The 25,490-nt window shown below is 45.7% G+C and overlaps 1 protein-coding gene across 3 annotated transcripts in view; it reads right to left on the bottom strand.

Annotated features, from left to right (window-relative positions):
* Ilrun (inflammation and lipid regulator with UBA-like and NBR1-like domains) overlaps positions 1–24,536 on the bottom strand; it is a 71,242-nt gene extending 46,706 nt beyond the window's left edge. For 2 of the 3 annotated variants that reach the window (XM_036167337.1, XM_036167339.1), the window contains exon 1: positions 24,136–24,536. In XM_036167337.1, coding sequence (XP_036023230.1) covers positions 24,136–24,293 — 158 coding nt within the window. In that variant the 5' untranslated portion in view covers positions 24,294–24,536. The remainder of the gene's footprint in view (positions 1–24,135) is intronic. The other variant, XM_036167338.1, reaches the window with a different exon arrangement.
* Between the last annotated feature and the right edge of the window lie 954 nt (positions 24,537–25,490).

Genomic DNA, 25,490 nt, shown 5'->3' with positions numbered 1-25,490 from the left:
ATTTGTACACCAGGACAGAGTTTCTCCCAGAGTGTCCAAATGCACACAATGCACATACAATGTGTGTTCTTACTTCCCACAGCAGATAGCATCTTACACTGTCCCTGCTTTATTACCTTGACACTGGGTCTTAAAAGATATGTCTGTCAGTAATGAGCAGTCTCTGTCAGTGATGAGTCGTTTCACTGTCTGTCACAGCTGTAGTCATTAACAATCAACTGCCGGGCGGTGGTGGCACACGCCTGTTATCCCAGCACTCGGGAGGCAGAGCCAGGTGGATCTCTGAGTTCGAGACCAGCCTGGTCTACAAAGCGAGTTCCAGGACAGCCTCCAAAGCTACAGAGAAACCCTGTCTCAAAAACCACAAAAACAAAACAAAACAAAAAAACCCAGAAACAATCAACTAAGTGTTTCTAGCCAACTTTTCCACAGTTTAAACATATCACCTTGTTATACAAGCATATTATTGAATAAATTCCTTTATGTGATAAGTCTTAGAGGATATATTTGTATTTTCACTGTTGGATACAAACTTCCTTCAATATAAAGATGCAGAACAATGCTCAGACTGCATGTATGACAGCACCTGCTTCCCTGCTGACTGATGGTCAGTGCCTCTTCACTGTGCTGGATTTCTGCCAACCTGTTAAGTAAAATATTTCACTGACATTTTTAAATGCTTTTCTCTTTGCTGGGTGTGGTGGTTCAAGCCTATAAGCACCCAACAGGATGAGGTAAGAGGATTACAGTTTTTAAAAAAAAAATTAAGAGAAGTGCCCAGCTGGGCAGTGGTGGCACACACTTTTAGCCCCAGCAGTAGGGAGGCAGAGGCAAGTAATCTCTGTGAGGTCAGCCTGTACAAAGCTAGTTCCACGTCAGCCAACACTACACAAAGAAACCTTGTCTCGAAAAACCAAAAAGAAGTAAATAAATAATGAGAAATGACTACTTTTGTACATGTTTAAGAGCTACTTGAGTGGGGTGGGGTGCTGGAGAAAGTGGTCAGCAGTGAATAGCACTTCTTGCTCTTACAGAGAACTGGGGCTCAATTCCCAGCAACCACATGTCAGCTCATAACCATCTGTAACTCTAGTTCCAGGGGATCCAATACCCTCTTCTGATCTCTGAAAACACCATTTATGCACGTGGTGCACATATGGACATACAGGCAAAACACTCATGCACATAAAGTAATCTTTACATTTTAATCAGAGCTATTTGTGGGACTGAAGAGATGATGTGTACTTGGTGTGCACGCATGAGGATGTGAATCTGGGTCCCTAGCACCCACATGCATAGCTAGGCATGGAAGGCACAGATAGAAGGATCTCAGGGGTCATGGGTCAGGATTTTAGCCATCTGGTGAACTCAAGGTGAAGGACCCTGTCTCTAAAAGCAAACTGGGGAGGCCTGGGTGTGGTACCACAAATCTTTAATCCCGGCACTTAGGAGGCAGAGGCAGGAAGAGCTGGTCTACATAGCAAATTTCAGACCATCTAGGGCTACATAGTAAGACCATATCTGAAAACAAAACAAAAGCTGGAGAGCGACCAGCCATCCTACCACCTCTAGTTTTCACACAAACTCATCCTCAACAAGCACTATTTTTAAGCTGGGATGGTACACAGGCCTGTAAACTCTGTTTCAAAACAAAAAAGGAACAGGGAGAAAGGAAAACGCTATTTGCAATTTTTTTTTGGTTAACTACTCATAAGTAGCCAAGCACACAATCCAGAGTCCTCACCAACTCAACCATCCCATCATGCCTGGCTCAGTTCTCCAGTGTCAGAAACAAAAAACTACAAGGCTGTTTAAATAAGCTATGTCCATTACAGAGATCAAAGGCACTTCTGGGGTGATATTAAAGGATTCTTCTGATCTATCAGTGAGCTCATCATAGTTCTCATAGCAGACAACAGGCCAACCTATAAGCTTCTCAGCATAACCCAAGTGTGAGCAAAAGAGCCAGTGGGCTGCTTTTACCATTTACAAAAAAAAACAGCAGGAAACTACTTAACAGTCCACAACTGCACAACAAACACCTGGAGAAGCAAATACTTTCTGGCTAGGGCCTCTGTGCCTGCTTCTCCAGGTGTTTGCAGCTGCCAGAAAGGCAGGCTATACTTAGAGTAAGCATCATGTGATGGTGGCCAGTCATACTAATCAGTAAGGACTGGAATTACAACACCAGCTGCATGCCTGTACCGTGTGCCTGATGAAATTTACATGGAGCAGACAGAGCTGGGCCAGGAGCCAGACGGCACCTGTTCACTCACTACTGCATACAGAGGCTTGGACTTTAGTCTTTCCGGTAGTTTCCTTTGTAGATAACAATGATCAAAGCCACAAATATGTGGCTTGTTAAAGCTGAGGTGGCCCATAGACAGACTCAAAGGCACATGGCAATCAGCCCTACCAGTAAAGACTGAAGACAAAGTGAAAGAAGAAAAAGAAGCTTCGTTTCCACTTTGCTCATTTGACACATTTTATGTAAGCTGTGTCCATTTTTTGAAAAGACTGATTTTCTGCCTCACTCTCTTACAAGCAACCTGCACTGTCTTAGCTATAAAATCCAACTGGGAGGGATAAAGTCTTATACACTGCGGACAATCAGCAATTCTCAGGGCAGTTTGTGTCCTATCTTACCCAAGTGTGCCATCAGGTCAGGCCTCCCTGACATGGAGAAGGACACCAAGAGCAAGTCAGGCCAAACCACTTACTAGGCAGACACTCCCCTTCATCAAACCCCTCCTGTGCACCCCAATTCAGCCCACAGCCAAAACAACATGGGCTACATACATGAGACTCTACCCACCTTCATGAAAGGGAACTTCAGATCTGCTAAAGCAAAAGCAAACAGACAGACATGAGGTTAATGCCTACAGTCCCAGTGCTCAAAAGGCTAAGTGAGGAGGACTGTCAGGAGTTTGGGGCCAGCCTGGGCTACATAGTAGTTCTAGATTACTAGCCTGAGCCACAGTATGAGATCCTGACCCCAAAAAAGGAGGGGATGGAGGACTGAAAAGATGGCTCACTAGGTAAAGGTATTTGCTGCCAGGCCTGACAACTTGAGTTCCATCAGCAAAACTCACACTGTGGGAGGGAGGACCCACCCCAAGACAAGCTCTCCTCAGCTTCCCCATGCAGTTGTGGCTACCATGTATTCACACACAGTAAATGCAGAGGGAGGCAGGAAGGAAAAAAGAAATGTAAAGAATTTTTTAAAATACCTTTATTGGGCTGAAGAAACAGTTTGGGGGTAGAGTGCTCAATATGTATGCAGCCCTATATTTAACCCCAGTACTGCAAAAACAAACACCAGACCATCAAGCATGAGAGAGATCCATGTCATTACATAATTTCTACAATCACAGACCCGGCAGTGTCATCAGGCTGTGGAGCACCTGCTGCTGTGCTTCATATCTGTTATCCCCAGCCTGTCCTCTGCCCTCAGACCCACATGCCAAAGCACACTATAAAGGAAATTAAAATTACTCATCAGCAGACCTTCAAACAGAAACCACCAGGGACTATCTGGCCACACCTGTTTGCTTTCACTCGAGTAGACAGGGAGTTTGAGGGGAAAATCAGACAGATGGCAGGAAGATGGAGAAGTAGAGCCCAGGCCGACAATGCCAGTGGCTTTGGAAGCAGGATCCCTAGAAGGAACCCCTCCGTCTAGCTTGGCCAGACCAGGTTCAGGCTGCTGTTGACCTACAGAACAGGTAAGATGAATTTGTACATGGAAGCCACATTGTTATACTAATTTACTGCAGCACAAAAAGCTAATGCAAGGTCTGCTGCTGTGTGTTTAACTGCACAGTCAAAGGCTCCCTCAGAACTACTGACTACTGCTGAGTCACTTCCATCACAGACTTCTGCTTCCAAGAACTCATATTTCCATCAAAAATCAATGTTTAGAGTAACTTCTTGTTGTGGTCCCTGGATTTGATTTCCTGAAATGATTTACAATCGCTGTCTATGGTGATTACAGTTTCTGGAAATGCTGAAACACTGACCCATGGGAGATATGAAAATGTGGACGGCCCCAAATGCCCCAGGACAACAACACAGAGCAGGGTTCAGACACAGCACCTCACAGTTTTTTTTTTTTCTTCATAAAATGCAGACCGTTTAAAAATAGAGTTATATGCCAAGTAGTGGAGCTGCACACCTTTAATCCCAGCACTGGGGAGGCAGAGGCAGGTGGATCTCTGTGAGTTTGTAGCCTGGTCTACCGAGTGAGTTCCAGATGGCCAGGGCTACACAGTGAAGAAACCCTGTCTCAAAAAAATAAAACAAACAAGAAGAGTTATGGTATGATAAGGTACATCTACAATTAAGCAGAGTTTCAGACTGACCTGATCCCAAGCCTGTCAAAGAGCTGTTTTCTAAATAAAAAATATAAAGAGCTTTTGGGTTTTTTTTTTTTTTAAGTTGCCAAAAATATTTGAACACACATTCCATTCTATAATCTAGCTCCTACTGCTGTACAAATAGGAAATATGATAAAGGGAGATTTTATGATCTTAGCTGAGAAATACCATACACCTTTTACACAAAGTCTGATTATAATGTTTCTCTCCTGTCTAAGATTTCCTGCCTCTGAGGTCCGTAGACACTGTGCTACCTACAGGCACCAGCCTCAAAGTGGCTTCGGTTTCATTTCCCTTAAGGAACATGCTGGCCATACCATCTTTGGAGATGACAAGAAAGCAAGCCTTGTCACACTATGTTGTAAGTATACACTACCAGGCACACTTAAGAGAACGTTTTACATCTGGGGCTGGAAGAGCAATAAATATGCTCTTCTCAGCAAAAAGATAAATCAAATTATATACAGCAGTGGGCAGAGGCTCTCAACCTCCTTAATTCTGCGACCCCTAACTATAAAATTATTTCATTGTTACTTCACAACCATAATTTTGCTACTGTTATGAGTCTTAATGTAAATATCTGATATGTAGGCTATCCGATATGAAACACTCGTGGAGGTCACGACCCACTGCTATAATGACAAAGGCAACCCAATGTTACCAAACACCAACAAATCATGACACAGGCACTCAACTCTGACCTCTTAACTCCGCAGCAATTGCAACTTCAAGTACTAGTCTGAAGATACATGGCTGCTGTGTGATGGCTATGAAACAGGTACTTTTAAACAGCTATCTAAGACTGGGAGTAGTAACACAGGATTGTAATCCCAGCACTCTGGAGGCACGGGCAGGAGGAGCGCTGTGAATCTGAACCCAGAATGGTTTCACAGGACTATACAAAACTGTCTCAAAATACAAAAAGCAAAAACAAACAAACAAACAAACAAACAAACGCTACGCACAGGGCTGGATAGTATCCCAGAAATGAAGAGCACTTGTTGATCTTGCCAAAGAGCAAGTTTCAATTCCCATCACCCATAGGGTGTGGCTCACCACCATCTGTAACTCCAGGTTCAAAGGCTCTAACACCCTCTTCTGGTTTCCTAGGGTACTGTCTGTACATGATGCATAGACATACACGCAGGCAAAACACCACAGCCAACTACAGGTGACTCCAGTGCCGGAGGTGTCCTACACCCTTCTTCCAGCCTTCACGTCACCAGCACTCATGTGCACATGTCAACAAGCAGACACACACATACACATCAATAGAAAGCTACACACTGGAATCAAGTCGGCTGAGCAGATAAAGACACTTGTTGCCAAACGTGATGACCTGAGCAAATACATAAACCCAGGTGGTGAAAGGAGAGAAACAGGCTGTCCTCTGATTTCCACATGAGCGCCTTGGTACACATGTGTACACACAAAGAAATAAACGCAATAAAACAAAAATAATTAAACCTTATACTGAACCCAGAGAGAGGCACGCTGGATAAAGTACACGCCACCAACCCCTTCAACCTGGATCCCACAGTGGAAGTAGAGAACCAACTCCTGGAAAGTTGTCCCTGATCACCATAAACACACTGTGGCGTGCCCCCCACCAACAGTAGTAGCCTCTTTTCTCTAACAATAAAGAAGAGGGTTATTAGAACTCACTGGACCCCATCCTCAGCACTGCAAATGCAACCAAGAGCTGCTCCTGCAAAGGCCTGCTATGTACACAAACCTAACCTTCACACCCCAGGTAACACACCCTTCAGATGACAAGCTGGGTGCTGGGGGTAGTACATGCCTTTATTTTTTTTTTTAAGATTGATTTATTATGTATACTGTGTTCTGCCTGTATGTATACCTACATACCAGAAGAGGGCACCAGATCTTCTTATAGATGATTGCCAGCCACCATGTGGGTACTGGGAATTGAACTCAGGACCTCTGGAAGAGCAGCCAGTACTCTTAACCTCTGAGCCATCTCTCCAGCCCCAGTAGTATGTCTTTATCACAGCACTTGGGAGGCAGAGGCATGCAGAGTAGATCTCTTGAGTTCAAGGCTGGCCTGGTCCACAAAGCCTTCCAGGACAGCCAGGGCTACAGAGAAAGAAACCCTGTCTCAAACACTCCACCCCCAAAATACAGAAACAAAAAACAAAAAAAGTGCTACTTAAAGAAGACAGCACCAGCCGGGTGGTGGTGGCGCACGCCTGTAATCCCAGCACTGAGGAGGCAGAGGCAGGCGGATCTCTGTGAGTTTAAGGCCAGCCTGGGCTACCAAGTGAGTTCCAGGACAGGTGCAGAGAAACCCTGTCTGAAAAACCAAAAGAAAGGAGAAGGAGGAGAAGGAAGACGACGATGACGACGATGAAGAAGACAGCACCAGAGAGATCACCCGGACAGAACAAAAATAAACAATCTTATCATGTGCCGCAGGCCACCTGTAATACTCCTGGCACACAGGAAATGGACCCAGGAGAGATGACCAGGCCAGCCTGGTCTCCAATGTCAAGAAACTCAGGGCTACATTCTGAGAAACTGACTGAAACCATCCCCCAACCCCACCTCCACAAATAACAACACAACAACAAACCCAAACAAACAAAACCCATCACTTTCTAGGATAGAAGCTAGGTGACGTGGCAGTACATGCCCACTAGCCCAGCATTTGGGAGGCCTTGGGGCAGAAGGATCATGAATTGAAGGTCAGCTTGGCTACAATGTAAGATTTGTCTCAAATGGGAAATTTTCCAAGGCTAACAGAGGGAGTGTCTATATATTGGCAGGGCCCACCACGCTAGCACAATGGCTGAAAACATGCTAAGGGGAACTACAGTGCAGTCCCACCCCAGGGCTCTAGAGTCAGAGCAGCTATCCCAAAGAAGAAGCCAAACAATTACAATAGATCAACAACAGACCAGACCCTCAAAATCCAGAGAAAAACAGTGCCAGCCTTCAAATAGATGGCCCAGCCAAATGTCTTATCAATTATGGGTCAGAGTATGAAAAAAGTTGATTCAGAATGCCAAAGTCTCAAATACTTGCAATGCATTATCAAAAAGTCTAATTTTAAAGGGATAGAGGATTTTCAAAGGCTCTAAATCACAGAAATGAAACACCAGGCTGAGAACCATGTAACAGGCCTACAGCCCAACTAGGAAAACTGGTATGGAACTAAGGCTCTAGAATCTTTTATTTTATTTTATTTTATTTATTTTTTTAAAAGACGGGGTCTCTCTACATGGCCCTGGCTGCCCTGGAACTCATTGTGTAGATAAGGCTGGCCTTGAACTCAGAGATCCATCTGCCTCTGCTTCCCAAGTGCTGAAATTAAAGGCATATGCCACAATGTCTGGTATAGAATACTTCTTAAATATTTATTTTTATTTTATGTATATGAATGTCTTCTCTCATGTATATCTGTGTACCACAAAGCCAGAAGAGAGCATCAGATACCCTGGAACTGGAATTATAGATGGTTGTGAGTCATGTGGGTGCTGGGAATCCAATCTGGGTCTTCTGCAAGAATAGCCAATGCTCTTAACCACTGAACAATCTCTCCAATTCCTTAGAATACTACTTTTTTTTTTTTAAGAGAAAAAAAGTGCTGTCAGAACACTTCAGTATCTGATAATACTGAAAAGAAATTACACACCTGGAAGAAATGAGAATTAATTTAATTTGAAAACAAAAATAAAAAAACAATTCAACAAAAACATCTAGGAGACCAAGCAATCAAAGACTGGAAAAACCACCATCTCCAGAAAGGACAGCCAAAGACTGTGAGAAAAGCTAGTGCGGGGGAGGGGCCCAGCAGCTCACTCACACCTGTAATCTCAGCACCAGAGGGATGAAACAGCAGGACTAACCAATTTAGGGCCACCTAGAGTTACATGGTCAGCCCTTTCTTGGAAATGGGGGTGGGGCATATGTGCACGGTTAATGAAAGGATTTGGGGATTTAGCATTCACCGGGCCCTAGAAGAAAAGTAATCCCAAAACACTAATGGCTCAAGAATCCACAAGCAGCCAGGCACATGCTGCCGAGCGGTGGTGGCGCACGCCTTTAATCCCAGCACTTGGGAGGCAGAGGCAGGAGGATCTCTGTGAGTTCCAGGCCAGCCTGTCTACAAAATGAGATGCAGGAAAGGCGCAAAGCTACAGAGAAACCCTGTCTCGAGGAAAAAAAAAAAAAAGAATCAAAAAGCAGTTGAATGGCTATTAGTGCACAGGCTACCCAGACATCCAAGTTTGTCACCCACAGCACTAGAGGAAAGAAGACTGAGCAAGGTCAAGGCCAGCCTAATCTACACAGGAAGACCCTCTCAAAACACTAGCTAATGGTTCTCTAGTATGGCTTTTTCAAAGTTCTTTTTTGGGAACAGAAGGGACTGGAGGTTTCCCTATGTCAACCAGGACAATCTGGAATGTCTCAATTAATCTAGCCTAGAAATTCCTCCCAGGTGAGCCTGCATGACCATCGCGTAGGTGATTTTATGTCCTGTCAAATCAACAGTACCAACCATCTCACTGCCTAATCACTGAAAGTCACATCATATTGACTAGGTTTCTAAATCCACACCAGCTATTATAAAAGCCTTATTTGGGACTGTAGCTCAGTTGAGTTCTTGCCTAGCATGCACAAAACCCTGGGTTCCATCCCCAGCACTACATAAACCCCTGTGTGTTGGTGCCATGATTGTAATCCCAGGCAGGGGGTTCAGAAGCTCCAGGCCATTCTTGGTTAGAGTTAGTTCAAGGCCAGCTTGGGGTATGTGGGTATTTTATATACCTCGTAGGTGAGGATGGACATAGGGTTTAAGCATGAAAGGAAAAGCAAAGAATCAAAAAAAGACTAGATTTGTTTCCCAGCACTGAACCAAAAGAGGGTAAGGAAGGGAAGAGATGGATTATACATCATTAAAGAAAAATCCATACAGAGGACTACATAAGTAAAAGCAAAAGGGTCATAAACAAATCTAAAAGACACACTCAACAGAAGGAAAAACTTCTAATGCTGACAATTTCTAATGTCAATTTCATGGTTATTGAACCCAGGGCCTCGTTTGTGCATGTTGAGAATATTCTAATAATGAATTACAAATTCAGTGCTAACAGAGTATTCCAGAATTACCTTGATGAGGATTATGAAAGTTCCCAACAAGAAATAAGTATCCAAGTGTGCTAGGCCAATTGGCCTGAGCTGATCATCACACACAGTAACCTATGGAATGTCACACAATGCCCTAGAAACACAAGTTAACTACTTTATCTATTGAAATGGATAAATTAAAGGATGGGAGTGTAGCTCAGTAGTACAGCATTTACCTAACATGGTCTTGGCTTAACCTTCCCAGCTCCCAAAAATAAACATTTCATTTTTTTTTTAATTTTGATGCTAGAAATTGATTTGAGGGATACAAGATACAGCTATTTTCCTTACTATGCAAACTCCTCACATAAATTGAGGGAAAAAATAAATACCTCACACAAGTCACAGAAAATACAAATGACCAATGAAAATAGAAAGATGTATAATCTCCCAGATCAAGCAGCTCAGATACTTATAACTCCAGCCACAGCCAGGGCTTCTGAGGCCTTGTGGCCTCTACTGACACCCTGGGATACATTCATACACTCATACATTTATATACACCCCTCCCACACACCCACACACACAAATACATCTTTTTTTAAAATAAAAGAACACATGGGTATACAGACAGACACACAGACAAAACACCCATATACATTAAACCTAATAACATTGAAAAAACAAATAATAGCAGGGCAGTGGTGGTGCATGCCTTTAATCCTAGCACTGGGGAGGCACAGCCAGGTGGATCTCTGTGAGTTCGAGGCCAGCCTGGTCTACAGAGCGAGATCCAGGACAGGCACCAAAACTACACAGAAAAACCCTGTCTCAAAAAAATAAAAAAATAAAAAAAGCAAAAATCTTAATGAATTTGAAATCCAGGTGGCTGGTACATAAACAAGATTCATTATTTTTTCTGAGCATATAAGAAAGTCAACTACAGAGGTTGGGGATTTAGCTCAGTGGTAGAGTGTTTGCCTAGCAAGTGCAAGGCCCTGGGTTCGGTCCTCAGCTCAAAAAAAAGAAAGAAAGTCAACTACACGTATAGAGCACACTGGAGGCAGCAGAGGACAAGAGGAACAGGAGCTCCAAGCCAGCCCCAGGCTACATAAGACTGACTCAAAAGGGGTGTTGGGAAGGGGGACGAAAGAGGAAAGACAACAAATGGCCACCTTGCCTATAAGCAAAGCACTGAAGCACACTGGCAAAGGTGAAAGCTGAACACTTCACAGAAAGCAGGCTCTCTACCGCCTCAGTACCAAGAGGAACTGCAACACCCTTCAAGGAGGCAATCTGGAGCATTTTTGAGACTTTCTAAAATAATGAGCCAGATATGGTGGCATACATCTGAAATCCCAGGTTGTAAACTGAGGCAGTATGATCAGTAGTAGTTCAAGGCCAGTCTTGGATCCATGAAAACTTGACCACCCCTACAAAAATGGAGGGATTTGATGTGGCTATACACATCTGTAACCCCAGCACTGAGGAAGCAACTACAGGCAGATTACTGCCAATTCCAGACCAGCTCTACACAGTGAGTCTGCACAGTGCCCATTATGAGTTCTAGGCCAGCCAGGAATACACAGGGAGACTCTCAAAGCAAGCGGCTATGGGGAAAGGGTGCCTAACTTTTCTGTCCTAAACAAATGAACTTGTTAAAGTCATAAGTTATAATAAGAGAGAGAGACTAGCCAAGTTGGCATACTTTATAATAGTTAAAAACTAAAAAATTCTTCTGGGTTGTAGTTGTGCACACCTTTAATCCCAGCACCCAGGAGGCAGGATCTGAGTCTGAGGACAGCCTGGTCTACAGAGTAAGTTCCAGGATAGCCAGGGGTACACAGAGAAACAGTTAAAAAAACAAACAAACAAACAAATACATCTATTTTATTTTCTGTGTGTTTGAGTGTGTTTGGCCTGAATGTGTATGTCTGGTGCTCTAGGAGGCCAGAAGAGGGTACTGGATCCCCTGAGACTGGGGTTACAGATGGCTATGAGTTGCTGTGGGTCCTGGGAACAGAACCCAGGTTCTCTGCAAGAACAGTCACTTCTTTGTTTGTTTGTTTTTGTTTTTGTTTTGTTTTTCGAGACAGGGTTTCTCTGTGTAGCTTTGCGCCTTTCCTGGAACTCACTCTGTAGACCAGGCTGGCCTCAAACTCACAGAGATCCGCCTGGCTCTGCCTCCCAAGTGCTGGGATTAAAGGTGTGCGCCACCACCGCCCGGCCAGTCAGTGCTTTTAACCACTGAGTCATCTCCAATCTCCCATCTGTGCAGAGTTTACAATATACTTGAACATCTGTTTCTTACCATGTCAGTGATCTAGAAGGGAGGGTGGATGAGGCTGTCTATAGTGGTAGAAGCACTGTGCCACTTTCTATAAGAACTTGAGGGGCCTGGTGGCGCAGGCCTTTAGTCCCAGCACTCGGGACTATCTCTCTAAGTTCGAGAACAGCATGGTCTACAGAGTGAGATCCAGGACAGGCACCAAAGCTACACAGGGAAACTCTATCTCAAAATAAATAAATAAATAAATAAATAAATAAAATTAAAAAAAAAGCTTGAGCAGCTACAGGTTTGGGTGTCCATCTGGAAAGGGAGCAGCCCTAACCAGCCCCGAGAGATACTGAGGGATGATTGGATTTCATTATTGGTGCTTTTGTAAATGAATTGTTTAAACAGCTATTTATGGAATTTTTTAGTGTTTTTTGTTATTTTTGAGACAGGGTTTCTCTGTGTAGCCCTGGCTGTCCTGGAACCCACTCTGTAGATCAGGCTGGCCTCGAACTTGGAGATCTGAACTGCTTTTATCTCTCGAGTGCTGGGACTAAAGGTGTGCGTAAATCTGGCAGGCCGATGGTGATGAAGGCCTTTAATCCCAGTACTTGGGAGGCAGAGGACAGGCTCCAAAGCTACACAGAGAAACCCTGTCTTGAAAAAAACAAAACAAAACAAAAAAAGCTATAAGGCACACAGGACGACCACCATCCCCCAAACAGTTAAAAGTGTAACAAATACAACAATTTAAGGCCCAGTGGCTGTCTTATTTTGGAGGGTGATTGCTAGCTGGAGTTTAAAGATTTCAGAGAAAAAGCGTATGTTGCTGTTCCCATTGAGGCAGCTTGAAGATTCAGAAGTGTGAGTCTATGTATACCCATCCGCACCTAAACCTTCCCAGCACCAACAATGTAGGCATAAGAGGACTAGCCTGGGCACACATTTTTACTCCAATCCCTGCTAACAGACTGAAGGTCTATGATGTAATTTCAAAAGGGAAGAAAAGAAAAACCACCCTGAACTAGAGAGATGACTCAGCAGTTAAGAGCACTGGATGCTCTCTTGCAGAGGGCCTGGGCTCAGTTCTAACATCCGTGGGCTACAGCTCAACTGCCTGTAGCCCCAGTTTCAGAAGGTCTGGTGACCTCTTCTGGCCTCCATGAGTACCAGACACACACATGGTGCACATACCATGCAGGCAAAACACTCATACATAAAATATAAATAAATTTTAAAAACACAGGATGTTTCCAAAAATCGAAAAAAAGGAAAATAAAAAACTTCAAAAAAAGAGGCTTTGGCTGGCTCAGCTGGTAGAATTCCTGCCTAGCAACCCCAGCAACACAAAAACTGGACACGGGGATGAACATCAGTGATCCTAGCACAGGGGATGTGGAGACCAGAGCATCAGGAAGGTTGAGGTTAGTATGGGCTATGAGAGATAATGAAAACAAACAAACAAACAAAAAAACCCCAAGAACCAGCTGTGGCGGCTCATACCTGTAATTCCTAAGCTCCAGAGGAAGGAGGATCACCTGAGGCCAGTCTGGCCTACAGAGTATGAGACCCAACCAGAGGGTACTTTAGAAGTCAGTCTTCTGTTGGCCAATCATTAGAGTGGATGGTCTGTAGGAGTCCATGAGCTGATGCCCACAGAAGAGTAACTCACGTGTAAACACTCAGCACACCTCCCTAGTATTAGAATCACAGGCATGTACCATCAAACCTGGCCTTTTTATGTGTAGGTAGGACACACCTATAAAGCAGCATTAGAAAGACTGAGGCAGAAAGGTTCCATGTCACTAGAAGATAGGGCTATAACTGAGCTCTGGTCTAAATGCAAGAGGTCCTGTGTTCAATTCCAAGGAATAAAAAAAGAAAGAAAACAAACAAAAACAAAAAAAAACCCTGATGACTTGGATGACACAGAAGAGGGAGAACTGACTCCCAAAAGTTGCCCTCCGACTCCTATATGAGCATCGTGGAATGTGTACTGCTCTTCTAACACAACAGTAATAATAAAAAGAAATAATAGACTGCCATAAAAATTAAGCCTTTCCAGTTGGTGAGGCAGGGGATCAAGTGTTCAAGGCTCCATAGTGAGATGAGATCTATAACAGTAAACACTTTCTCCCATCTCCTCTCATATCTAAAACATTGCAGAAGATGCTCAGGAGCACACAGGCCCTTAGGAACACTGTCCTTGAGTAAATCTGTGTGCATGCTGATGCTATATAGATGTAAGAGTTCAAAGGAGAGTTTTCTAAGAATGGTGCTAAGTATGACAATTCCAGAAAACCCTGTGATTTCCTAAGCCAGAAAGAAAGGAGAGCACATTCTAAGGAGAAGTAAGTAGCTTACCGTTGGAAAAGCAAAGCTGGGTGTGAGAAGTGAGCACAAATAAGTGAAAAGACGTCCACCAAAGACGGCACACAGAGGATGGGGAAACATTTACAAGCCATGTGTCTACCACCCAGAACATATAAAGACCTCCTACAACTTCACAGAAAACCTATAAACCCAACTGAAAAGGGTCGGAGGACTAGAAGAGAGATTTGCGCAGAGAAAAGGTACAAACAGTCAACAAACATAAAAGATACGATTTTAGAACTAGGAGAACAGGAGTCCAAACCATAGGAAGGTGCTAGCAAGATGGCTCAGCAGACAGAGGTGTCACTGTAAAAGCCTACTGACCTCGCCGGGCGTTGGTGGCGCATGCCTGTAATCCCAGCACTCAGGAGGCAGAGCCAGGAGGATCTCTGTGAGTTCCAGGCCAGCCTGGGCTACCAAGTGAGTTCCAGGAAAGGCGCAAAGCAACACAGGGAAACCCTGTCTCTAAAAACCAAAAGCCTCAGTTCATCCTGACTTCTACACACTCACTGTGTCATCCACACCCACATCTGCCACACAGGCAAACAATGAAACATTCGAAAAATCATGGAGTATTATTTGACATTCACTAGGATGATTTTGCTTTTGCTTTTAAAGAAGTAGCTGTACTCAGGAGGCAGAGTCAGGTGGATCTCTGTGAGTCTGAGACCAGAGTGAGTTCCACAACAGCCAGAGCTGTTACACAGAGTAACCCTGTCTCAAAAAACCAAGAAAACAAAACCAAGTTTTGGTGAAGATGTGGGGAAACTAGGACGGGCTCTCATTCACCTCATGCAAAGATGTGAAATCAGTCACTGAAAAGTCTTAGCAGTTCTTCAAAGACTGCAGAACCCAGCAACCCACTGGAAGCTTTCTACACAAGTGAAACAACGCTCAGACACAGTCACACACTCAGAGCAGCACCATGCGCAGCAGCCAGGAAGAGAACGCCGAGATTTCCTTCAGCGGGTGAGAGATGCCCACACTGTGCTATGCACATACAGTGGAGTATCACTAAGCCACAAAATGGAACCCGGTACTGCCCTAGCATGTCTGCCCTGAAACAGTGTGCTAAATCAAAGAGCTAGACACAGGGCTGGGATGAGCTCAGAGACTCAGTGCTAACTTAGCATGTGTGAAGCTCTGGAGGAAAGGAAAAGGGAAAGGAAAAGAGAAAGACAGGACAAGCAGAGATGGGAGAAAGGAAGAAAGAGCCAGACATAAAAGGTCAAATATTTTATCATTCTATTTATAGCCTAGTTCCATCTGAGGTAACAGAACTGAGGGCAGTTGCCAATGATGGTGGTGGGGGCCTGGACAGGAGGGTGTGGGGGCAATTACGTAAAGATTGCAGCTGCCTCTGGGGTAACTGCTGCAAAGCACTGTGAGCACACTGGGGTAATTTCACCAGGCCTGCTGGCTCCACCTGTGACCTCAGATAGCTAAGAGGTAGAGAGAGGCAGGAGGGGCCAGGTGAGCTTCAGACCAGCTGGAGTCACACAGCAGGATTGCCTCAAAACAAGAGGGTTAACTTTGTGACAGCAATTTTTCTCATTCTTAACACCACCACCATACCAATATTCTATACCAAAAACAATCACTCCACACTTGTCACTCATGCTATCATCCCCATCCAAACAGAACTCCACAACAGACACAAATCTCTGCACAACCTGAACTGTACTCTGAGACTTGACTGGTAACTTAGGTGTAGAAACAAGAATCTTCCTGGGTATCATGCAACTTTCCTCCAATGGCTTCAGGAACAGAACTTACTATCAGAGAGCAAATCATAAAATCCTAACAGGAGCAACTGTCTCCTCCTTATCTCTTACACTGATGCTAACACCCACCCAAAACACACTTGTCTGTGACTGGGGCTGGAGAGAGAGCTCAGTGGGTAAATGAAGAACTTACTTCTCTTTCAGAGGACCCAAGTTCAGTTCCCAGCACCCACAATGGATGACTCACAACTGCCTATAACTCTAGATCCAGGAATCCAATGCCTCTGGCCTCCATGGGCACCTGCACTCACGTGTACATGCGACAACATAGATACACAAACATGCACATAATTTAAAATAATAAAAGTACTTTAAAAAATACTCCTTGGTGGTTAGGTTTTGCTATTGCATAGCAGATTAATTTTGGGTTGGTGGTGGATAGGAGGTGATAAAAGAAAACTACCCCTGGGACTGAAAAGATGGCTTAGTGGGTAATGCATTTGTTATCAAACCTGATGACCTGAGTTCGATACTAAGACCTACACTGCAGAAGTGAACCCAATTCCCACAAGTTGTCTCTGATCTCCACTATCAATTTGAGATGCACACTTCCCCCTCCCCACAAAAATAAATTTAAAAAATTAAAAAATACTAAATAAATAAATAAATAATGAATACACCTATGCCTACATTGACTGTAATGCTAATCCTTACTTATCTGTGACTAGAAATGCAAGCCCTGTGGTATATCACAGTGTGAAAGCAATGTACTGTTTCTCTTCCTTTAAACCAAGAGGACACTCAGGGAGCAAAAATAGGAGGATCAAGTTCAAGGCCAACCTGAGCTAATTTAGCGATAACTCAAAGAAAAGGGAAGAGGTTCAGAGGCCTAGCCAGTCCTCCGGGGCTTGATTCCCAGCACTCATGTCAGTCAGTTCACAACCACCTGCAATGCCAGTTTCAGGAGACCCAAACACTTCTGTCCTTCCAGGGCAGTTAGAGCACACAAGAACCCACACAAACAATTTTTTAAAAAAGAAAACCCCGGGGCCTGGAGAGATAGCTCAGAGGTTAAGAGCACCGACTGCTCTTCCAGAGGTCCTGAGTTCAATTCCCAGCAACCACATGGTGGCTCATAGCCATCTGTAATGAGATCTGGTGCCCTCTTCTGTATGCATAATGAATAAATCTTTTTAAAAAAAAAAAAGAAAAAGAAAACCCTAATCCAGGCAGTGGTGGCACACACCTTTACTCCCAGCACTCAGGAGGCAAAAGCAGGTGGATCTCTGAGTTCAAGGCCATCCTTGTCTATAGAGCCAGTTCCAGGACAGCCAGAGCTACAGAGAAACCCTGTCTCAGAAAAACCAAAACCAAACAGGCAAAAACCCTAAAATGAACATGTTCTATTAATAAGCTATAAGGTTCTATTATATCAAGAGTCCCACATTCTATGTGCTACTTGAAAAGAAAGGAAACAGAAAACTTAGAGCAAGAACTCCCAATCTTCTCAGAAAACAGGGGAAGATAACCTCAGGCAACCGGCTGACCCCAGCCCTCTCAGGTTCTTTGCTCAGGTCAGTGTTTAGCACACTTTCTTCTCTTGGTACCGGGAGTTGAACTCAGGACCTCACAAATGTTAAGTATACACTATCAGTGAACGACTCCCTCACCCCAACATGCATTTTTGCAGGTGCTGGGGAGTAGAAGCAAGTCTCAAACAGCTGAGGATGATCTCCATCTCCAGGGATTTCAGGTATGCCCCACTAAGCCTGACAGTCTGACTTTTAAAGATGACTACTGAAACATCAAGTTTTGTCTTTAACCCGAGACTAGATCAGAACTCATGGGTGATCATACAAGTAAATGTTGGGATAACCTTTTGTAACACTGGGTGAAGATGTGCCTACGTCCTTCCTCACCTGCCTAAGGCACCTTCTGATTGGTTTAATAAAGAGCTGAATGGCCAATAGCTAGGCAAGAGAGGATAGGCAGAACTTCCAGGCAGAGAAAAAGAATCTGAGGCAAACAGACTGGGAAAAAGTCAGATATCTGGTACCGAGAGGTAACGAGCCATGTGGCAGAACATATATTAATATAAACGTGTTAAAGTTTTAAGAGCTAGTTAAAAACAAGCCTAAGCTAAGGCCAAGCTTTCATAATTAATAAAAAGTCTCCGTGTCATTATTTGGGAGCTGCTATTCCAAGGAAAGTCCAACTGCAGATAAAATTGATTTCAGCTCCATTACTCTGGTTCCACCTTCACTTAACAAGGAGCTTCCAACAGTGCTTACACAGGAGAGCATTACTGCACAAGAATGTTTTCCTTAGCCAGGCAGTGGCGGCCCACTTCTTTGATCAGCATGGTCTACAGAGCAAGTTCCAGGACAACCAGAAAGCCTGTCTTGAAAAACGAAAACAAAAAAGAATGCTTTCCTCAGCTTTTTCTAAAAAAATCATCTGTTCCAGGTTGGGGATTTAGCTCAGTGGTAGAGCGCTTGCCTAGCAAGTGCAAGGCCCTGGGTTCAGTCCTCAGATGGGGGGGGGGGGGGGGGGGAATCTGTTCCAAACCATTACTATTGCCCAGAATCCACAAAGTATTAGCATGGTATATACTAGGTGTGGCACTGTTCAACTATAATCCCAGCACTCCAGTCGAGGCAGGACAATCAAAAGTTCAAGGTCATCCTAAACTGCACAACAAACTCAAGACCAGCCTGGTGTACAGGAAACCCTTTCTCAAACATTAGAAAAATACCTGCTTATACCCATGGTAAATGCAGACAGTGAGCCAAAAAATAATCCACTGTTCCTTGAAGACCCTAGTGACAGCCTATAAGGTTTTAACACCTAAACTGCACAGCATGGACCTAAGAATGGCCAACACTGGGGGCTGGAGAGATGGCTTGGTGGTTAAGAGCACTGGCTGCTCTTCTAGAGGTCCTGAGCTCAATTCCCAGCAACCACATGGTGCCTTACAAATATCTATAGTGGGATCTGATGCCCTCTTCTGATATAAAGTTGTACATGCAGATAGAGCACTCATATACATAAAATAAATTAATTTTAAAAAATGGCTGCCGGGCAGTGGTGGCAAACGCCTTTAATCCCAGCACTCAGAAGGCAGAGCCAGGCGGATCTCTGAGTTCAAGGCCAGCCTGGGCTACGAAGTGAGTTCCAGGAAAAGGTGCAAAGCTACGCAGAGAAACCCTGTCTCGAGGAAAAAAAAAAAAAAAGGCCAACTCTATATCCCCCAACTGTTAGTAAGGGGAAAACTACAGCCACACTCACATTATCAGCCCAAGGCTAACTCCTAGGTTAAGGTCCTCTAAAATAAAGTGCTGCCAAGAGTGGTGGCACACACCTTTGATTCCAGCACTTGGGAGGCAGAGGCAGGCGGATCTCTATGCGTTAGAGGCCAGCCTGGGCTACAGAGTTCTGAAACAGATAACTGGGATATATAGAGAATCCTGTCTCAAAAAAAAAGAAAAAGAAAAAGAAAAAGGTATTTATGCTGAGAACTTCACCTGAACATATAAAAAGAGAATGGGTTAGAGAATGGGAAGTGAGGGGTTTTTTTTGTTGTTGTTGTTGATGTTGTTTTTAAGATTTTATTTATTTATTATGTATACAGTGTCCTGCCTGCATGTATCCCTGCAGGCCAGAAGAGGGCACCAGATCTCATTACAGATGGTTGTGAGCCACCATGTGATTGCTGGGAATTGAACTCAGGACCTCTGCAAGACCAGTCAGTACGCTTAACCTCTGAGCCATCTCTCCAGCCCCGGGAAGTGAGTTTAAAGGCTATTTAACATGAAATTAAACACTTAAAACTAGTTTAAAATTTCATTGAGGGTATGCTGTGGAATGTTGTTCTGTATGCTGTGAATATGTGTTGCTCTGATTGTTGGATAAATAAAACACTAATTGGCCAGTAGCCAGGCAGGAAGTATAGACAAGGTAAGCAGACAGGGAGAATTCTAAGAGGAAGGCTGAGTCAGGAGATGCCAGCCTACCATCCGGGGAGAGGCATGTAATGGCACACAGGTAAAGCCACGGAACACATATAGATAAACAGAAATGGGCTGAGTTTAAGTGTAAGAGCTAGTCAGTAATAAGCCTGAGCCAATAGCCAAGCAGTTATAATATAAGCCTCTGTATGTTCACCTGGGTCTGAGCAGCTGAAGGACCAGGAAAACTCTGACTACAAGTGTATTTTTTTTTTATTATTTTAATACAGGACAAGGATTCATTTAGCCCAAACTGACCTAAAATTGGTAAGCATGTTCAATCTTCCACGTGACGGATTACAGGCAACTGATCACCCAGAAATTCTTTTATTTTTTTATTTTATTTAATTTTATTTTTGAGACAGGGTCTTGTTATATAGCCCTGGCTGTCCTGGAACTCCCTATGTAGCCCAGGCTGGCCTGAAACTCACATAGACCCACCTGCCTCTGCCTCTTAAGTGCTGAGATTACAGGTGTGCGCCACACCACCTGGCCAAGTTCTTTACTCATAGCCCAGTAGCATGTCTGAAAAGTTCCACTAGTAGAAGTTGTAGTAATCTACAAAACACTCCATTTAGCTTTTTTGATGCTGGAGAGTCAGTCTAGAGTGTCATGGATGGTTGGCAACTGCTCTAACCCCTGAGCACATCCCAGCCTTCAGTCTGGCTTTTGGATACTGAGTTTACTCCATAGGACATAGTCACTGGTGACCTTGGTGAAGAAGTTCTACTGATCCCAGCACCATTTCTGGCAGCTGTAAGTACTAGAAAGAAGCTCTGTAAAAACAATAGTTTTTTAAAAACTTTTTTAAAAAGCTCAGAGTGGTGGTGAACACCTTTAATTCCAGCACTGGGGTGGCAGAGGCAAAGGGAATCTCTAAGTTCCAGGCCAGCCAGGCCTACAAAGAGAGACCCTGTCTCAAAAAAAATAACCAGAACTTCTTGGACAGAAAGGGGGTACACCTGAACCCCAGCACCTGGGATGTAGAAGCAGGAAGACCAGGGTTTCTAGTCCAGCCTAGACTATGTAAGATCCTGTATGAACAAAAAAGAGGAAGAGGTAGATGATAAAAATGTCCCATTAGTTTGTTGACAGCCAACAACAAAAATACTTTTGAAAACAACAGAGTAATCTCTCCAGTTTAGGTTTCATTTTAGAAGACTCGGGATGTCGTTTTAAAATAATGGCTCACTGCCGCTTTATTGTTTTAGCTGCTTGTTTTCTAAGCTCTGCTTCATGCTACCTTCTGTCTGGATTTCAAATCTCGCACGCTGATGTCATTTTGAAGACTTGAATGACACATTGTTTCTCACCTTCCATCTGCTCAGAGTTAAATGTTAAGTGTGGTATTTATTTAATAAAGTCTTCGATTCATTTATCTTTGGTTTTTTGAGACAGGGTTTCTCTGGGTAGCCCTGGTTGTCCTTGAACTCAGAGATCTGCCTGTCTCTGCCCCGCCCCCAAGTGCTAGGATAAAAGGTGTGCACAAGGACCCTGACTCCAGGTACAGATCTTAAGTACACAGTTTGGTGGTATGGTCTTTGGCTTTGTCTTGTTTTTGTGGAGTTTTGTTTTGAGAACTTTTTTTTTTAATTAAAAAATATGAGAAAAAAATATATGAGAGGGGTGGATGGTGGCGCACGCCTTTAATCCCAGCATTTGGGAGGCAGAGGCAGGTGGATCTCTTGTAAGTTTGAGGCCAGCCTGGTCTACACAGGACAGCCAGAGCTACGTAATAGAGACCCTGTCTTAAAAAATAAACAAAACTCACCTTTATACTACATGCAGGTATATTGAAGTCAGAGGTCAACTTTTGGGAATCAGATTTTTTTTTTTCCCCTCCCAAGATAAGGCTTTTCTCTGTATAACAACCCTAACTGTCCTGGAACTCACTTGGTAGCCCAGGCTGGCCTCGAACTCACAGAGATCCGCCTGCCTCTGCCTCCCGAGTGCTGGGATTAAAGGCGTGTGGCAGCAGCAGCAGCGGCGCACCACCACCTGGTTCTTAAGTTACTTTTTCTTAGCCACAGTGCCTCACATGTTCCTCACTTTTCACAAAACCCAAAACCATCTTAGACAGCACATACCCTCAAGCATATAAAATTAAGTTGGTTTTGTAATCAGAATAACTCTAGTAATAAACACTGACAGCAAAAAATAAAACAGAAAACAAACAGGCAGCACTGAGAACTTAGCTGGCCTGACAGCTCACACCTGTAGTCCAAGCACTCAAGAGACAGCAGTGCGTGTTTGAGGCTAGCCTGGAACACCGCGGAGGCTGTCTCAAACAAACCAAAAACCAGTGAGTGAACTAAAAACTTATTTCAGTACTTAAATGGCCAGTCAGGAGAAACTGCAGAGAAACAATGTTCTTTTCCAACCAAACTGGCAACAACAAGCCAAGCTTCCTACTGTAAATAAGAGGGAAAATCTGGGAGGTGGGAAGCAGGCAGGCAAAAGAACTCAACATAGGATAGAGCGAGCACCTAGAAACTACAATAGAACGGCCCTTCTTTCTTTAGTCAATCACCGGTCATTCTGTTTCAGTCATAGGTTTGCTGTTTGAGACAGCATCTTGGGGTGTACCCCTGGTTGGCCTGCAACTTGCTATGTAGACCAGGCTGGCTTCAACTCACAGATATCTGCCTGCTTCCGTCTCCAGGGTGCAGGGACTAAAGGTATGCATCCACCAAACTCTGCAAGTTGGTGCTTGGAAAGTTAACTACAACCCTTGCATCAGATCATCTGGACAAAAGCACACTGCTCTTGCAGAGGGCCTGAGTTGAGTTCCCAGCACGCACTACTTAGCAGTCCACAACTTCCCTAACTCCAGCCCAAGTGTATCTGATGCCTCTAGTCGCCAAAAGAACCTGCACACACATGCACATACTAACGCGTAATTACAAAATAATAAAGATAAACCTCTAAGGTTTTTTTTTAAAGATACAGCAGGAGTTACAAGTGCTTATTTAACTCTAAAGGCTGTATCCTCATTCAATGCCTCTGAGTTTACCAAACTCTAAAAATTCAGCCCCACTCTTGCTGACCAGTAATAAACGTACACTCCACCCATGGGTCTCATCTACAAATGAGCATCATGGGGGAGGGGGGACTAGGCAAGGAGTGGGATAAAGATCTAAGCTTACAAAGTCTCTTCAGGCATTGCTTGAGCCATTTGGTGGACATGGAAATAAACGCCAGTTTGTTCGAGGGGTGCCAAGAGAAACAAAACTCCACGAGTCAGGACACCAAACGTGGAACACGGGGCAAAGGGCATGCACCTCCTTGCTTTTCTCCCAAATCCCGATTAGGTGCTTCACCTGGAGCCTTTCAAAGGCAGTCTAATGGTCTCTGGTTCCTCCCTCATCCTGAGCGAACTCAACAATCCCTACTACCTGGAGACCAGGGGAAAGTCGTGCTTACCAAAAACAAGCGCAGCGGTCAGAGCCCAGAAACTCGTCGGTACGGTACCATAGTCTTTTGCCCCACTTCAGTCTGCAAGACTCAGCTACAAGCCAAAACACTTGGTCCCCAGCCTAAGTTAGCGTTCTCCATTTTTCCAGCGGCGTTCGGTCAAAGAAGCCGGCCGGTCTCCTCTCCCTCCACTCCGTGTATTCAGTAGGCTTGTCAAACTTCCCAACGCCAACCAACCCCCTGCCAGGACTCCAGCGTCTTCACTAAGTCCCCGCCCCCAGGATCGGCTCCTTCCCTTCACTTTCTGAGGACTTTCCCTAGATCTTGCCCCAGGTCTGACACTCCAGATCTCACCTCTCCCTGGCACGACGCTTCCTTGCTCATACGCAGCTGATTACCATTTGTGTCGTCCCCCCCCACCCCCCCAAAAAAAGTTTTTTCCTTATCTCTCCTCAGACGGAGACACACACACGACCTATTCTCAGCTCCAAGATCTCTCCCGTGCCCAGGCAGGGTTCGACCCCTGCACCTAACGCACTCCCTCCGAGTTCCCTCACGGCCCTGCCATCCTCAGCTCCTTCACACCTATTTAGAAGAAAAACACTCCACAACGCTCATTTCCTGTGCTTTTTTCTTTTTTAACTACTTCCAGAACACACGCTTTTCGTCCCAGACCAACTGCCTTGGCTTCGATCCCACCACGTCTCCCCTCTTCCCACGTTCGTCGGGCTCGGACTCCCCCAGCCACCTCCCGGCCTGGGCCCGGCCCGGCCCTGCCCTGCCCTGCCCTGTCCCGCCAGCGGGCTCGGCTGTCCCTTCCCTCGGGGCCGCGAGGCCGCTGCCAGCAGGGCTGGCTCCGCGTGGGGCCGGCTCACCAGTTGGTCATGTCCAGGAAGAAGGCGCAGCCGGCCGGGTTTAGCTGGAAGCCGAGCAGCCGCTGGAACTCGGAGATGAGCACGTCCTTGTCGGTGGTGCCCAGGCAGCTGAACTTCTGCATGAGCTCGGGGTCCAGGTCCACGTCCATGCCCTCCATGGCGGGGGGGCCCGGACGCCCAGCTTCCTTCGCCCTGGCCTGCTTCCCCCCACGGGCGGCCGCCGCGCCCGGGCCCGGGGCCCCACCGCTGCTGGCCGGCGCCGCGCGCGCTGCTCCGAGGCAGGCCCCAGGCCTCTCACCGCCTCGTGGGCTGCGCGCGCCGCGCCGCGCCGCGCCGCACCGCTCGCTCCTTCTCCGGCTGGCTTTCGGGCTCGCGCTCCCCCCCCTCCCACCCCCCCCCAGCGCCCGCCTCGGCCGCCGCCGCCGCCGCCGCCGCCGCCGCCGCCTCGGCCGCCGCCGCCGCCGCTGTTTGCAGCCCAGCCGCCTCCGCCTCCTCACGCGCCGCGCCCAATGCGCACGCGCGGGGGGTGGGGGGGGGAGGTGGTGTCACCTGGGCCCCGCCCCTTCCTCTCGCGGAGGCCCGCCCTCAGTGGCGTCATAACCCAGTGACGTCTCTCGCGTGACCTCACCCCGGCGGAGCGGAGGAGGGGGCCGGGAAGTGGGAAGCCGGGAGGGACGGCCTGGGGCGGGTCTCCGTCCCCGCGCGAGTCCCCACGCTGCGTGGGAGGAGTCTGGAGCTTGGGATGAACTGCTGTGACCAGCAACCCCACCCCTGTGCTGCTTGGGAGCCAGAAGTCGCCTCAGGGACCGAGAACGAGGCAAGGTCACAGTGCAAAGGGCACCATAGAGCCGGCTCTTGCTCCTGAGCTCTGAAAGGACTTCTTCAAAAAGACACTTTCCCGGAGGGACGCAGCCGTGAACGCTTGGTCCCAGGCCTCTGGCTTGAGTTTATCGCGACGGCTTATGTAATTATGCAACCTTAGCATGGCGTCTCCAGGAAATAAAGGCAGCCTCACACAAGCATCAGTCACAGGTCCGGATGCACACTGCCCTCGCTGCCAGAACCGATCCTCTGCGATTGCAGGTCAACACCTGAGAATTCAGCAAATCTAGTTCTGTCTTTAAAACAAGACATAAACATGACTGTATACTGTATGCAGTGTATCTAACTACCTCTTTGAGGTCCCGTTTGAAGATGATGGATTAGAGAGCTGTGGAGAAACCTATCTGCCCATTCTGTTACCAATTGTGTTTTCAGTATCTCCTCTTGCCAGATATAACTAGGTATGGAGAAGGGGGTGGGTAAGAAATGACCTGCAACTGGGGCCCAGGCTTAATAAACTGTTTGCCTGCAAG

Source organism: Onychomys torridus, chromosome 18 (genome assembly GCF_903995425.1).
Source record: "Onychomys torridus chromosome 18, mOncTor1.1, whole genome shotgun sequence".
Classification (NCBI taxonomy): domain Eukaryota; kingdom Metazoa; phylum Chordata; class Mammalia; order Rodentia; family Cricetidae; genus Onychomys; species Onychomys torridus.
Note: the sequence above shows the minus strand (reverse complement) of the source record. Positions and strands in the feature narration are given on the sequence as shown.